We start from the raw sequence: 15344 nt of genomic DNA, 5'->3' as shown, positions 1-15344 counted from the left end.
ACCAAAAGCAGCGCAAATCACCATCTGGGTTAAAACATGCTTTTTTGGGGGTGGTAAATAAATAATGGTGCAAATACCAGTAAATTGACAAGTGCAAACCTTAGTAAATCACCTTGCATGATTCATTTAAATACTCTCCTCCCATAAATTTTGCATTTGAAAGGGAAACTTCTATAAATACATATGCAATAAGTTCAGCCGTAAAAATAACCCTGTTCATGCCTTTTCACTGAGAGTCTTTAGTAAATCCTGACAGGAGTTTTTAACGCCGTAAGAGGGTTTGCACTGGCGCAAGCTGTTAGTGAGTCTGGCCCTAAGTCTTTTAACCTCACTAAGGCTGCATTTATTTGAACAAAATTACAGTAATATTGTAAAATTGCTGTTTTCTATGTTAATGTATTGTAAAATTGTATTTTTTCCAGTGATCAAAGCTGAATTTTCAGCATCATTACTCCAGTCTTCAGTGTCACATGACCCTTCAGCATGTTAGCAGCGGTCATGTTGGTCATGTCATAGTACCGTACGTTACAAGACAGGAAGTGATCTGAACCCTTGTGCATCAATTAAAAAAAGTTCATAGTGGACAAAAATGTCTGTGTGCAAAACCTGTCATCAAAATTTGAAGCTTAGTTTGGTCTCATTTAAAAGAAGACCCCTTTTTTTGTAAAAAGTAAAACCAAAAAAAGTTATATAGGTTTAAGCTTATGAAAATGATTTATGAACATTATTTTCTATAAAAAATAGATATATTTTAGGAAACATGTTGAACTCTTAAACGGCTAGAAAATCAAAGCCATAAATCTAAACAAGCTGTGTTCCAAATTTGAGGATGACATCTCCAAAAATGATCTTGCGGTAAGATTTAGTTTGTGCGCAGTAACAGATTCCCCATTAGATCCACTGCTCACACAGTGACTGGATTTTAGATTTGCAGTTGAGTTTTTCTCTCTCAAATATTACAAGCACACACACACATTTTTTCTTTATTTCACGCATACAAACCACACTCAGACATCCATACCAACACACCCACACAATTATCGCTGCATAATTTATCCGATTGCTCTAATATGCCGAAGCAGAAAACAGCAATAAAGCCAGTATTTGCTTTACAGGCCAAACCTGAAAAAAAGGCACCATCTGGTCAAAAATAGTAAAAATGTACATTTTGAAGCCTATGAAAGCCTCTTAACAAAGATTGCATAATTTTATAGTCAAATGGCCCTGGGATTAAAAATTGCAGTTTCAATGGGGACATTTTTGTCCAAAAGGCGCTGGGCGGAAGTATTTTGTGTAGCTAGTGCAAAATATATATCTTTTTTAAAGGAAATGGGGGTGAAATGGTACAATTCCAATAAAAGTACACACCTGTGCCAAATTGTATGCAGTTAGCATAAACACAGGCAAAAGACAGTTGTCCACAAGAGTTAAATCATTATTGTCTGGAAGGGCATTAAACTCTGAACTCAAAGCCAATGAAACCTGTGGTAACCAGTGTCCATTATGAGACCTCCAGTTCCTGAGAGCAAACACTCAGAGATCATGAGGATCCAGCAGGTGATAATCATCTGGAGTCTGGAGTCAGAGATGCTGTGGGTTTATGGAGATTTCCTCAACACATGATCAGAAACCAGTTTAAAGCTTAACGCGGTGTCCTAATGCTGAACACCAGTACCAGATAAATGTATTGTGAAGAGAAAAGAAAAGAAACATCTGGGGTCGCAGTGTGTTTGAGTGTAAACTCTCTCTTTTCCAGGCCGTCCTGAACCAGAAGTTCACTGACTGTTTTGTGCTCGTCTTTCTGGACACACAGGCAGGAAAAACTGTGAGTTTTGTTTTATTTTTTAGATATTATATTATATAATAATGTTATGTACATGTATGTTATGTTATGTGTAATGTTATAATTCGTTTATTCTTACCCTCTCCTGAGTGAATTCTAACAAAAATAGATCCAGGTAACACACACACAAAAATAATGATATATTCATTAGAGAAAATGAAACTTTCTTTTTCTCCTAAAATACGATATATCATTACCATAATGCATTGTTTTTTGTAATTATCATTCATTCTTGATGATGATTCTCATTATTGCGATACAGTGAGTCATGCTAAAAAAAAAACGTTTTTATAAATTAATTTGTTTATTTTTCCATTATAGTGTGCTTTTATTAGCATGAAAGTACCGTATATACCCGAATATAAGATGACCCCCCCCCCCCCCCCCCCATTTTCCAGACTTATTTTTGGGGCAAAAAGCGATTTTTGGGGGGGAAATCTGGTTTTCAACAGAAAATAATTTTATTTGAAAATTGCACTTATAATTCATCCTCTCTCTCTCTCTCTCTCTTCCAGCACGCGCTCTCTCTCTCTCTCTCTCTCTCTCTTCCAGCACGCGCTCTCTCTCTCTCTCTCTCTCTTCCAGCACGCGCTCTCTCTCTCTTTCTCTCTCTCTTCCAGCACGCTCTCTCTCTCTCTCTCTCTGCGTCTCGCACGGCAGAGAGGAGCAGTGTTTTAATTCAGTTAAACACAGATATTATGTTGCTTCTCTAATTTTACATGCAAGTATAGCCGAAATCACAGCACAGATATTGTTTTTATCTTATGTGTATTTGATTTCATCAGACGACGGCTCGTTTATCAGGATTTTTGTGCAGATTAACATCTTGGAAGGGAAAGCTGGTTTTGTCTTAATGGGTCGCGTTTCAGTCACTATTTCATATTCATTCCGTTTTTCTTTCCCCCGTGATTTTGTCTATATCGCGAATATAAGACGACCCCCCATTTTTCAGCCTATTTTTAGGACAAAAACCTCGTCTTATATTCGGGTATATAAGGTAAATTAAATAATAGCTGCAGGGCTAGGGTGAAATGTGAAACCTGATCCCAGCACAGATCCCAGAGTTTCCCTGTCGTCTTCTTCCCGTAGAGTCTGAAGGTGGTGTTCAGAGAGCCGTTACCCGCTCCGAGTCAGCCGAGCAGCAGTCCTCCACCACAGCTGGTGTCCATGTACCACCATCTGGAGTCCGTCATCAACACCGCGTGCTTCAACCTCTGGACGGGCCTTCTGTGAGCCAGTGCAAACCTCGTTCAGTCGGAGTCCGCTTGGAGCCGCAATGCATCTCGTGTGTGTGGTGTGCGTCCATTTAAGCAATTAAATAGCCATCATTCTGCACAGGATAACTGCTAAAATGGGTTGATTTGAGTGCGGTTAACTGGGAGCGATGTAGTGGTGTGTGAGACTGCACTGGTTTGTGTTCATGTGCTGTTTATTCTCCATCTCCTCTCAGCTGGCGATGGGGAACCGATGTCTCTGTGCGCATTAGAGTCGGTTTACATAAAGTCTGAAGTTTTCATCCGCGCTGTTAATGCAGGTTGGATAGTTGTGTGCCCCATAATGCATCACTTTCTGCAACATAATTGTCTTTACTGCCATTTCATCGTCCCAAAAGTGCCTTTGTTTATCTTATGAAGTTGATGGGAGCTTGTGTATGATATTCACCTTTCAGTCGCTGCATGGTCTTCATGTACATTCATCATCAAGAGCGGCGTACCGTTTATTCCCACTAACCAGACGACACTAGATGTGCAGAGATCGGGGGAAACCTTTGGAAACCAAACCAAATGTAACTCCCGTATAGTGACAAAAACTGAAAAATAATGTGTTTTACTGTTTTGTTTTCTTGAAGGACACTGGAACTTTTTGGAAGAATGATTTATAAAAACGCTATAATGTTAATTAGTGATTCAAATGTCTGAAACTGAAATTTGTACATTATGTAAATAGAGACTGGTTTGTAAAAAAAAAAAACGCTTGACAATAAATCTTAAATTAAAACAAGTGTTCTTTATGTTCAATGCTATTTCATAGACAGCCATGCACAAGTGAAATATTAATAAAACGATTAAACATGGGAGTCCGTTTTAAACTGTAGAAAATTACAGTCTTGGCATTTTAATACATGGTGCCCTTTTAGAAACCGCAGGATTTGAAGAAGTTAAATTGGTCCTCAGTCGTGATCGCTCCAGTATCGTGTGACCCAGTCCAGACCCGCTTCTGTGGAACCTGGAGAATCATATTTACAAATATGAATCCTCAAATACTCTTTGCAACTTAAAAGTTTTGAATCCCAGTGTCTGCAATCAGGATATGAACGTACAGTATTAATGATGTACAGTATAAGAAAAGATCTTAAGCTCTTTTTGTGCAACATTATTTTCATCATAAACATTCATGGAAACGAGCTCATAAGCCTGGCTTTCCTTCCCTCACCCCGAGGTTTGTATTCACAGCCGATGTAACCCTGATAGTCCAGCTCTTCCAGCAGTTTAAAGAGGAACGAGAAGCTGATCTCTCCATCGCTGTCCGGCTCGTGGCGGTCAGGAACTTGAGCGATCTGGATGTGTCCTGTGACGGTGAAAACATGTCCATTCACAGGTTCTGCCCTGATGTAGAGCAGGGTTCTTATCGATAACTAAAGCTCAAATTATAATCATAAACAAATGACATTCCTTGAAATAATCTAAAACCTATTTACAACACACAACCTATTTACAAAACTTTCACCAAGCTTAGAATGAAAACTAAATATTCAAGTAAAATTCAAAATATTAACAAAAACCTTATAGCATGATTCCTGTAACTTTCTAGACAAAAAAAAAAAAAAACATTAAAGGAACACTCCACTGTTTTTTCATATTAAATGAAACTATGTTATTCCCTTAACTAAGACGAGTTGATGCATATCTCTCTCGTCTCAGTGCGTGCAGTCAATCGCTCTGGCGCGCGGTGACACTTTGATAGCGCTTAGCTTAGCCCAGTTCATTCATTAGGATCCAAACAGAGATGAAGTTAGAAGCGACCAAACACCTCCACGGTTTCCCTATTTAAATACAGTTACACAAGTAGTTACACGACCAAGTTTGGAGACACAAAATAATACGTGGCGCTTTTCTAAGCAGGTAAAATGGATAACTATAAAGTATGGCGGAATAGCACTTGGAGCACTTCGACTCAGCACAGTAATTATTACTCCTGATAATATCACTCCTCAGGAGTTATGATATTACTACGCCACGTTTTATTTGTGTCACCATACTTGGTTGTGTAACTACTAATAACTACCCTATTTAAATAGGGAAAACGTGGAGGTGTTTGGTCGCTTCTAACTTCATCTCTGTTCGGGTTCTAATGAATGAACTGGGCTAAGCTAAGCGCTATCAAAGTGTCGCCGCGCGCCAGAGGTGTGTATCAACTCGTCTTAGTTAAGGGAATAACAGTTTAATGTGAAAAAACGGTGGAGTGTTCCTTTAATGAATCATTCACATTAAATCAAGAGGGGGGCGTGGTTTAGCAAGGTCTGCAACGGGAGAGAGCCGGGCCGGGAGTGGCCTGGGGAAACTGATGATCTTCCAGCAAATTTAGATTTGCTCAGCAAGTTCGTCTGGCCAAGAGCCCATTCAAGCCCATTTCCAATTTTTCCAAATCGAGGCACCAATCACAAGCGTTGAGGCGGGCTTTACACGATGACGATCGCTCTGATTGGTTTTAGGTCTACCCAATTGCGCCCAGAGGCGTTTGAGCGAAGTCCGTTGGTGACGCCCCTTTGGAAATGGGCTGTGAATGAACCTTCCCCAGACCCACAGACACAACTGAGAAGAGTCTGCTGTTAACCAGGCTAATCCGGGAGACCAGCGGTGAGAAAGTGGGTTAAGTGCAAATAACAAACACCTGTGTCTGGTTTCAGCGTGGCATGGAGAGACCAGATAAAGCCACCAGTGTACCGAGTTCAAGGATAAGGAAGAGGACAGGGTCAGCGTGGTTGAGACGCATGCGTTTTATTCATCTAAATAAACTCCAAAGACACGTCCGTAGCGCATTCACCGTAGTGTTACTACAGCACTCTCTCCAACTACACGAGTCTCCAGCTCTCTCTTCTGTTCTCATTTCCTGGTGGCTTTATCTGGTCTCTCCATGTCCCACTGAAACCAGACACAGGTGTTTGTTATTTACACTTAACCCACTTCCTCCCCGCTGGTCTCCGGCTCTCTCCTGTTGCTGGACCACAGAGGTTTTTGCAGCAGTGCCACAGAAGGATCATTTTTGGTCCCCCAAATAACCTTTGAGTGATCCGTTCTTAAAATAACCTTTTTTTTATCTAAAGAAACTTTTTCCACTATTAAAATCATATTGTGCATTGATGCTCCATGGATGTTAAAGGTTCTTCATATAACCATCAATGCCAATAATTAACTTTTATTTCTAAAGGCCAATTCACACGTGCCGACAGACACTTCAGAATCTGGGTAAGTTACTTTAAAAAAAGTATTCAACAGTGTAATAATTAGATTAATGTACTAATTACTCGCTCTAAAAAGTTATTACATTACTTTCTAAATCTCAAATCAACCTCAACCAGTTGAACAATCCAAGGATAGACATGAAACTGCTCTTTTAATTCTTTAAAATAAATATAAAATTGCATAAATTATTATTCTCCCTATTTAAATGGAGACGGTTACGCTAAAAAACATACATTTTAACAATGGAAATTAATTTTAAATGAAATGCAATTACATCAGAATTAAGTGTACTTAAATTACAGAATAAAACAAGAGTAATCCCTTACTTTATCAAGGGAAAGTGTTAATTACTTAGTAATGCATGACACCCAACACTGGTGTTACCCGTGTCCGTTAGCATGGTCAGAATCTGCTGAGAAGTGTCATGTGACTGTAATCTGGTGACTGTCGGCGTTAGCTGTAAATTGGCCTTAAATGTCCTCGCACACACACGTTTTTTTGTATTCGTCATTCGGTGGCTCTGAATTGTCAAAACACTTCTCAAAATGCTTGATACGGATGTGAAAAACGCCGTTTCAGAGGCAGTAGGTGTGTCACAATATATCGCAATACAAAAATGCATCAATATGTATCGTGGATAGTTAAAAATGACTGATGTGAGGGAAAAAATGCAATTTTTTTGAGTTTTAGTGCCAGTCTTACATTAAACTACTATATATGATGTTGAATATAATGTATAATAATGCAATGGGGGAATATGTGTGGGTCCTGATAATGCCAAATGTCTGATGTTACCAGTCAAAAAATGGCCTATATTATTTTAAATGTATCCAGTCAGTGACAGAGTGCAAGCATATTCGTCTAAAATAATTCTGTATTTTCAGCTTCAGAATCATGAATATTTTTATTCTGGTGTCACTTTTGTCCAAGCCTATTAATTTACACTCACAATGTAAAACCAAATTTAGCATTTTAATCAACAGTACTTTTTTTTTAACCTTTTATCATATGTCTTGGAGTATCGCAATATCGTATCGTGAGCTCAGTATCGTAATATGTATCAAATCTTGACATGACGGTATCGTTACACCCCTAAGAGGCAGTGTGCAAACGTGATTGACACAACGTGTGGTCATATTTATTTTTTATCATGTGAAAAATTCGGATTGTGCAAGGACCTTAATTTCATGCTGACTTCACGAGTCCCACATTTACCTGTCATCGGTAAGTATTTGCGTATATTCTGCGTTAAGTTGCCATCCATGATCTGCCAGTGGTAGATGTCCTGCAGAAGGAGAGAGAGAGTGTTGTGTAATCTGAAGTCACACACATCTGCGGTTGATCATCTTCACTGTGTGTTTTCTGAGAGTCTGGAAACAAACACAGCATCTGCTAATGCACCGGCGTCCCTCCACACACTCCCCTCTTATGATTTATTCAACGAGCGCTGAAAGTGATTTTATTATCCAGGAAAGGACAGCATGTGCAGTCGCTCAGTAATAAGAGAAGTGAAAATGACTTCACATGACGCTCGGTTCTCACAAACACAACACCAATAAAGTTAAAACGCGGAACACACCGGGTTGAAAGAGCAGATAACTGGATTCGACCAGTACGTGACTGCTTCCACTATGAGCTTGCTGAGTTTTTTTGTAGCTTTTTGGAAAAGCTTGTTTTCACCACGGTATAAAAAAGATAATGACTTTTTCTCACAATTATGACTTTTTTCCGCGCAATTGACCGTTCGCAAAGACCCGCCCCGCTTCGTTACTGTTGCTATGTCCGACAAGCTACACCGCTCTCACACACACACACACCATGTTCTCACGCAGTGAAAAACACATCGCGGAGCAGAGAGACACTGACAACACACTGACAGACACAGACCAGCTTACTTTTCGGTTACTTTTGATATTAAACATAATAAACAAAGTCTCAGCTTTCAAATTTGGTCATTTTTAAAAAGAAATGTAAACAATAAATAGCGTTTTGTGGCTCTTTAATGTGTGTGACAGATCCCTGTGTCGCCTCAGTTAAAGCTGCTCGTGAACCGATCATCTCTTCCTTCTAGTTCATTTATAGCATCAAATAAACATGAATGAACATCAGAAGGAATGTTGTTTTAACCGCGGAAAGGCGTCAGTACACTCCGCTTCTCAAGCTCAAATCCTCCCATGTTAATCCACTAACTCTCCTGACTGCTTTGTCGGACAAAATGGCGGATGGTGAAGTATGATTGGTCAGATCACCTGTCAATCAAGCTCCCTGCGAAGGGTCAATTGCATGTTTAAGGGTCCTGTTACACGACACCGCTTTCAACTAAAACTTTGGTTAAACTTTATTTTAAGGTGACGTAGTTACATCATACTCAAGAAAGTACTGAATAATATTCATTAACTACTGTACATGCACTACGGTGTTTTAGGAACCTGAAAATGCTAACTTTTGAAAACGGGTTTGATAATTGATACTCTTATCATCTCTGTGTAAACTACAAAAACGTGAATTTGTGAAAACAGTGACGTCATGTGCATGTGTATTACGTGTTCAGTCTACAGGTGTGTAATGTTTCTTTACAAAGTGACATCGCCATCTACTGGCCTGGCAGCAGAATACAGCGTTTTTAGTCGTTTTCACAGATCCGTGTGAACGTCAATGTTGCCGTCTATACACGAAAAACGCAAAGGACATCGCTGTTGTGTAAATGTACCCTAAATCTCACAATTCTAAGTTTATATCTAATCTCGGAGTTGCGAGAAATAAAGTAAAAAATTCAAGATATAAACACTATAGATTTTTTTTATTCTGTGGTGAATAAAAGCTTCCATAGTTTCTAGGGTGTTGAAGCATAAAAATTATGCTTAAAATTATGAATATACAAGACAAGGTTTGTCAAGTCACTTCAACGTTTAGAATCGCCTTCAGTCGTTTTCCTCTTCAATACTCATGAAAAAAGTACAAATATTTGATGTCTCTCAATTAATCTAAGATAGCAAAAGCTCCATGAATAATGATGCAGTGAAAGCCTGGACTTCAGGGAAAGACTAAAACGCTTTGCAGAAAGTGTGTTCGCTCACCATCTGCATCCTGATGCTGGGATGACTGACTCTCTGCAGAATCCCTGCAGCTACGGGACAAAAACACACGCGTACATAATCTGGAATCAAAATACACAATCATACATGGAAAAACGACTTACCCTGGTGTGGCGAGTGGAGGAAATATCGTGGATCTGTTATCCTGGTGTTGATTGGCTCAATCAGTCCAAGAATGCCTTCCTGTACAGCGAACAACAACACAATAAAGAGACAGCTCAAAATGACATGTATTCCTGTGATCAAAGCATCATTACTCCAGTCTTCAGTGTGTGTCACATGATCCTTCAGAAATCAGTATAATATGATGATATGATACTCTTAAACAAAGAAAAGAAACATTTATGATTATTATCAATGTTGAAAACAGTTAAACTGCTTCATATTTTTCAAACGAAGGGCATTTATTTGAAACATATTTTATAAATGTCTTTATAATGTCACTTTTGATTAATTTGATGTCTCCTTGCTGAATAAAAGTTTGTTTTTATTCTAAAAGACAACTATTGCGTCTATTGAATGGAATGTAAATAGAAAGAAATTAAAATTTTATTGAATTAGAACATAAAGACAGACGACTAAATGCAATTGTTGCGTAAATAAGCATAAATTAATTTACTTATTTTAATACATTTTAAGTGATTACTGATTAAATAAGCAGTCTTAGCTAGGGATGCAGTGATATGAAAATGATGACGGATAACTGATAATTATTCATATTTGAAAGCCGATAACCGATATATATTGGCCGATAAATCTAAACCCAAATTTTTATATAATTTCTGAGAGCCTGATTACAAAAACAAAAGTCTCACCATTAAAAGCCATGTCCCAAGCACACAATAATAATGTTCTCATAATTTTATGTAGCCGATATGACAGACTTGCACTGCTAATGTTGCACTTTACTGTAATTTCCTTTTTTGAAGTGATTTCAATCATATTTCAAGCAATTCAAACCCATCATGTTGAACAGTGCACATCTGAAGTGTCTCAGCTGAAGGAAATAATCCATTATTTATCAGCTTTAATATATCAGCCAACTTTTCTTATCAGGCCGATAACATTAAAAATGAACATATATCGGCCGATACGGCCTATCAAAAACTACAGCCAAACCACTGTTGTCTTTCTGAAATGAGGAGACTAAAGAAAGTTCACAGAGAATCTCCTACATAAGCACACGCTGGTGCTCTGCCATGTGACTCATGATGCAGTGCAGGGGTCAGAGGTCACCTGTGAGAGGACACCCGCTGCATGTTTCAGGTTCTGCACAAACGTGTCCTCCATCTCCATGGCGACGGCAGATCGGTCGGCCCCCGCAGGAACCCTCCCCGCCATCAGGTGGATCCTGGAGAGAAGCATTAGCACGAGTTACTCGAGTAAAAGCGGATCCTGCACACGTCTCGAGACGCTGACGGAGGTTCCCGTGGAGGATCTGGGCCAGAGATGATCTCAATCTATTTTAGTGAGGAACAGCGTGAACCTTCGTGTCTAGACGCTTAAGTTCTGTTTCCCGTTCTCTCAGCGCCGGCGCGTTGAGCGGGAGGCTTTGCATAATGTGAAGGTTCACTGTGAATATAAACCAGGGCATTGAAACAATGCATCCCTGTTATAGTTACATTAGGCAATCTGTGTCCTAACCAGACACCGAGCAACCAGCAATAAAAGTGATCTCTTCCATAAATCCCACACTTCATTTTGTTCAATGTGTTGTTTCTACAGCATCACACCGGGTTTCCCGGCACACCATAGAGCGCTGGAGAGATTTTTGTAGGCAAACCCGGAAGTTCATCATAATAATCTCATAAATTGACAACGCAATTAAATAAAGCCTAAATACAGAAGTAAAAATCTAAACATATGCTATAAAGAAACTACACCAGTCACATGACTTCAACATCACCATCACTAAGCTTCTGACAACTATTTTAGTATTTCAATGTAAAAAAAAGAAACATTTTGAGGTAGAATAGTTTGCGGGAGCACCGACTATAAACACATTGAGACTGTAACAGAGACTCGTGAGTAGATTCGTGTCTCTGACAACCTCTAGTCTCATTTAGACACTGATGCATTACATCATAAAATAAAATATGAGAATATCTTGAGCTTGTGTTAACCACAGAGTTTATTTCGGGCCGTAGACGTGTCTCCACTTCCTTCTGAATCTGTGCAGCTGTGACGTAGAGATCCTGAGTCTCAAGCACAGCTGTCAATCATTCATGACATTACACCCTGTTTTTATAGCATCAAATAACGAACTAAAACCAAACGTACTGGTAAAAACAAAAAAAAACTGTTGAACATGCGTATCGTGATAAGAACTACCGGTACCTAAAATGAAAATTATTTTTTAGTTTGGCTCGAGTCCCATTCGATTACAAGGAGAAGGTGGGGTTTATGATCTATACTGGGACCATTGAAATGCTTCGGCTTCACTTCTCAGGCATTTAACCAAAAACACATTAAAAACACTGAGTGCGTCTGAATCACTGGAACCGGAAGTGTTAAAATGCCTAAACTCATGTCTGGGTTTTGGTCTACAAACATACGCCATCCTCACGGCCTTCTATTCACTCCGTGCACAATATGGCGACCGTTGACGTTCGAACCCTGAGTGTGCGGGCCGGTACTTCCGGTGATCTGACAGCGAGAGCGGGAGAAAACAGCGACCGAGTTTCATTACTAGATAGGTCATTTTTCACAATGAGTGTTTTTAGGATTCAAGAGAGGCGACTTGCCTTTCGGAGGGTGACAGCCTCAGCACTTCATTGTTGTGTGCCGTTATATACCGTTTCGTCACGTTACAACAAGATCAGCTTGCATGCATTCCCCGCTGACGCTGCGGTACGTCTGAGTGGATGCAGAAGATCCAGGGAAATGACTTCAACCCGACCAAATTTTTAAATGCATATAATCTTCTGTGACTTTCTATGCTTTCTATTACTGCATTTATTTTGTGCAAGTGAGATGAGTAAAGAGCGGTTTCATAAATCATTATCTGTCTGGGGTTTATAAGCAGCGCATACAGTATTTTACTACGTGTAGAATATACACAAACTTTTATTAAATTGTTTGTGGTAACGTTACCTACAGTTAAAAATGTAAATGTAAAATATGTGATGATATTGATCGAGTAAGTGAAAATATATACGCAGAATTGAGAAAATAGTATTTATGGAGATAACTTGTAGCCTATCACAGGGCAAACGTGTGAATGTTCACGAGGTATTTTATTTAACAACTCTAATCGTAGTTGTAACTATATTTACAGTTGGCATAATTGTTGCGTATGCAGCAAGAGTCCAATACAATCTTCTGTTCGTGAACCGTTGTATTTCATTCATTAATCTGACTGTGCATCCGTGCATTTAATTGCCATTGGCTCGTGTGATAGTAATATGGATCTTGGTAGTATTTTAAGTTATGCGATTGATTCTATAAACAACTATAAATGGTAATTTTCCGCTTTCTCCGGCTTCCTGCACCGGGCATAATGCGAAACCGGAAGTGTCTAACCGCACACTCGCTGTTCAGAAATCCAAAATGGCGGCCACGTGCAACTAGTCCACTGCACTGAGACCCAAGACTCACACCAGTACCTTCTGCAGTCCAGTGCTTTAGCGAACCGCACCGCCAGATCCAAACCTTGCCTGAACTCCTGCTCTCTCCCGGGAACTGCACACAATCCCAAATCTCCTGCATTCAGATCTCCTGCAGGACAAAAGCACACAGCAAATAACACACAGTCATCATTCATTTCAGGACATTATGACATTACCTGGGAGATAAACCGTCCAGAAAGGTTTACATTTTCTAAGTTTCCTTTATGATTGTATTTAGAAATTAATTTTGCTTCCTGGACAAATAGCTCTTTTTGTTTGTGTATGTCACTTTGATGCACAGAATGGTGGAGGATATAGAAGAAACCTGAGGATGGATAGCACACACTTAAAAACGCTCCACAACACAGTTTGAACGAGGTCTGTGTTTTAAAGCTAGATTAAGAAAACGAAGTGGGATTTCAGTGTTGATGTTAAAAGTCTTCCATCAGAGCAGAATTGCATCAGATCAGTGTAACGGGTTCACGCTTCCCCCGTGAGTTGAGAAAGGTCAGATCTATTCCATTAAGCAGTTTTATCTGCATATGAAGCACCATTATGTCTGTGACCAATGAACTGAAAGTTATTCTATTCCTGTCGTTGATAAACACCCTTCAGAGACTTTACCTGTGAGCTGACAGGTTACAGAACACTCACTATATCACACCGCTTTCATAAAGAATATATCTATCTATATATCTGACTATCTGTCTGTCTGTCTGTCATCTATCTATTTTTCATCTGTCTTTCTTTCTTTCTTTCTCTGACTGACTGACTATCTATCTCTCTATCATCTATCTATCTGTCTGTCTGTCTATCTATCTCTCTTTCTCTGCCTATCTATCTATCTATCTATCTATCGATCTTCTGTCTTTCTCTCTTTCTCTGCCTATCTATCTATCTATCTATCTATCTATCTGTCTGTCATCTATCTATTTTTCATGTCTTTCTTTCTCTGACTGACTATCTATCTCTCTAACTGTCTATCATCTGTCTATCTATCTATCGATCGATCTATCTATCTATCATCTGTCTTTATCTATCTATCTATCATCTGTCTTTATCTATCTATCTATCTATCATTTGTCTATCTACAGTATCTATCTATCTATCTATCTGTCTATCTATCTATCATCTGTCTTTATCTATCTATCTATCTATCTATCTATCTATCTATCTATCATCTGTCTTTATCTATCTATCTATCTATCTATCTATCTATCTATCATCTGTCTTTATCTATCTATCTATCATCTGTCTTTATCTATCTATCTATCTATCATCTGTCTCTATCTACAGTATCTATCTATCATCTGTCTTTATCTATCTATCTATCTATCTATCTATCTATCTATCATCTGTCTTTATCTATCTATCTATCTATCTATCTATCATCTGTCTCTATCTACAGTATCTATCTATCATCTGTCTTTATCTATCTATCTATCTATCTATCTATCTATCTATCTATCTATCTATCATCTGTCTTTATCTATCTATCTATCTATCTATCTATCTATCTATCTATCTATCTATCATCTGTCTTTATCTATCTATCTATCTATCTATCTATCTATCTATCTATCTATCTATCTATCTATCTATCTATCTATCTGCTGTTTGCAATCATTCACTGTGTGTGTTCTGTCTTACCCGGGGGTGTGTTTATGAGCGCAAATTCGAGTCCAGTTTCATCCTTCACTATTTTTAACTCTTTCAGGTCCGCGTTGTAGATCCACGCCGCCTCGACCGCTCGGAACCCCGCACGCGCCGCGGCGCGCATCCTCTCCGTGAACTCCGGCAACTCCGTGAAGAGCCAGGAGATATTGGCACAAAACTTTAACGGGGCCATTAAAACGTCTGCAGCAGGACAAACACACACAGCCGTTTGGGAGACAGACAGCAAACCTAATGACTAACTGGATGATCAAGGTCCAGCGCTTATTGATCAGCCACACGTGCTCAGTGTTGACATCCTCAGATCAGCTGACTGAACACGTGTCTCTCTGCACGCATGCGCACGGACGTTTAGTCTGTCTCGTCCGTTTATATACCGTCTATGGTCTCGTCATGTTTTTATATTACACATAATTACATATAACTTATATTTAACAATAATGCATGTTTTATGTTATTAACAATATTATTTCATTACAAGTATTAGTGCTAATTGTCACACTTAATTCTTAGGGAAGGTTTTATATTCAATGCCAGTTTCTTGTAGCAAACTTTAAAGTCTTGACTAAAAAGCCAGTGTTGTGCTAGCACTGTAATGCTAGTAACAGAGATTTTAAATAAAAAAAATCTATAAAAAAAGAATAAGAAAGATTTAAACTTA

General features: G+C 38.9%; 2 protein-coding genes across 11 annotated transcripts in view; one reads left to right on the top strand and one right to left on the bottom strand.

Moving 5' to 3' along the window:
* The window catches only part of szt2 (SZT2 subunit of KICSTOR complex), a gene marked incomplete at its 3' end in the record, with an annotated part of 127106 nt that extends 124030 nt beyond the window's left edge, over positions 1 to 3076 (top strand). For all 10 annotated transcript variants that reach the window (XM_079628594.1, XM_079628601.1, XM_079628602.1 and 7 more), the window contains 2 exons: positions 1757 to 1825; positions 2933 to 3076. In XM_079628594.1, the coding sequence (XP_079484720.1) occupies positions 1757 to 1825; positions 2933 to 3076 (213 nt within the window). The remainder of the gene's footprint in view (positions 1 to 1756; positions 1826 to 2932) is intronic.
* A 3-nt stretch (positions 3077 to 3079) lies between these two features.
* hyi (hydroxypyruvate isomerase) lies at positions 3080 to 15029 on the bottom strand. The gene is made up of 8 exons (XM_079628603.1): positions 14660 to 15029; positions 13007 to 13118; positions 10638 to 10752; positions 9506 to 9584; positions 9384 to 9433; positions 7522 to 7591; positions 4277 to 4411; positions 3080 to 4069 (listed from the first exon to the last, which is right to left on the bottom strand). The coding sequence occupies exons 1-8, from the start codon at positions 14856 to 14858 to the stop codon at positions 4014 to 4016; spliced, it is 816 nt and encodes a 271-aa protein (XP_079484729.1). The 5' UTR covers positions 14859 to 15029; the 3' UTR covers positions 3080 to 4013.
* Positions 15030 to 15344: the final 315 nt, after the last annotated feature.

The sequence above is a fragment of the Phoxinus phoxinus genome (assembly GCF_949152265.1).
Source record: "Phoxinus phoxinus genome assembly, chromosome: 11".
Classification (NCBI taxonomy): Eukaryota; Metazoa; Chordata; class Actinopteri; order Cypriniformes; family Leuciscidae; genus Phoxinus; species Phoxinus phoxinus.
Note: the sequence above shows the minus strand (reverse complement) of the source record. Positions and strands in the feature narration are given on the sequence as shown.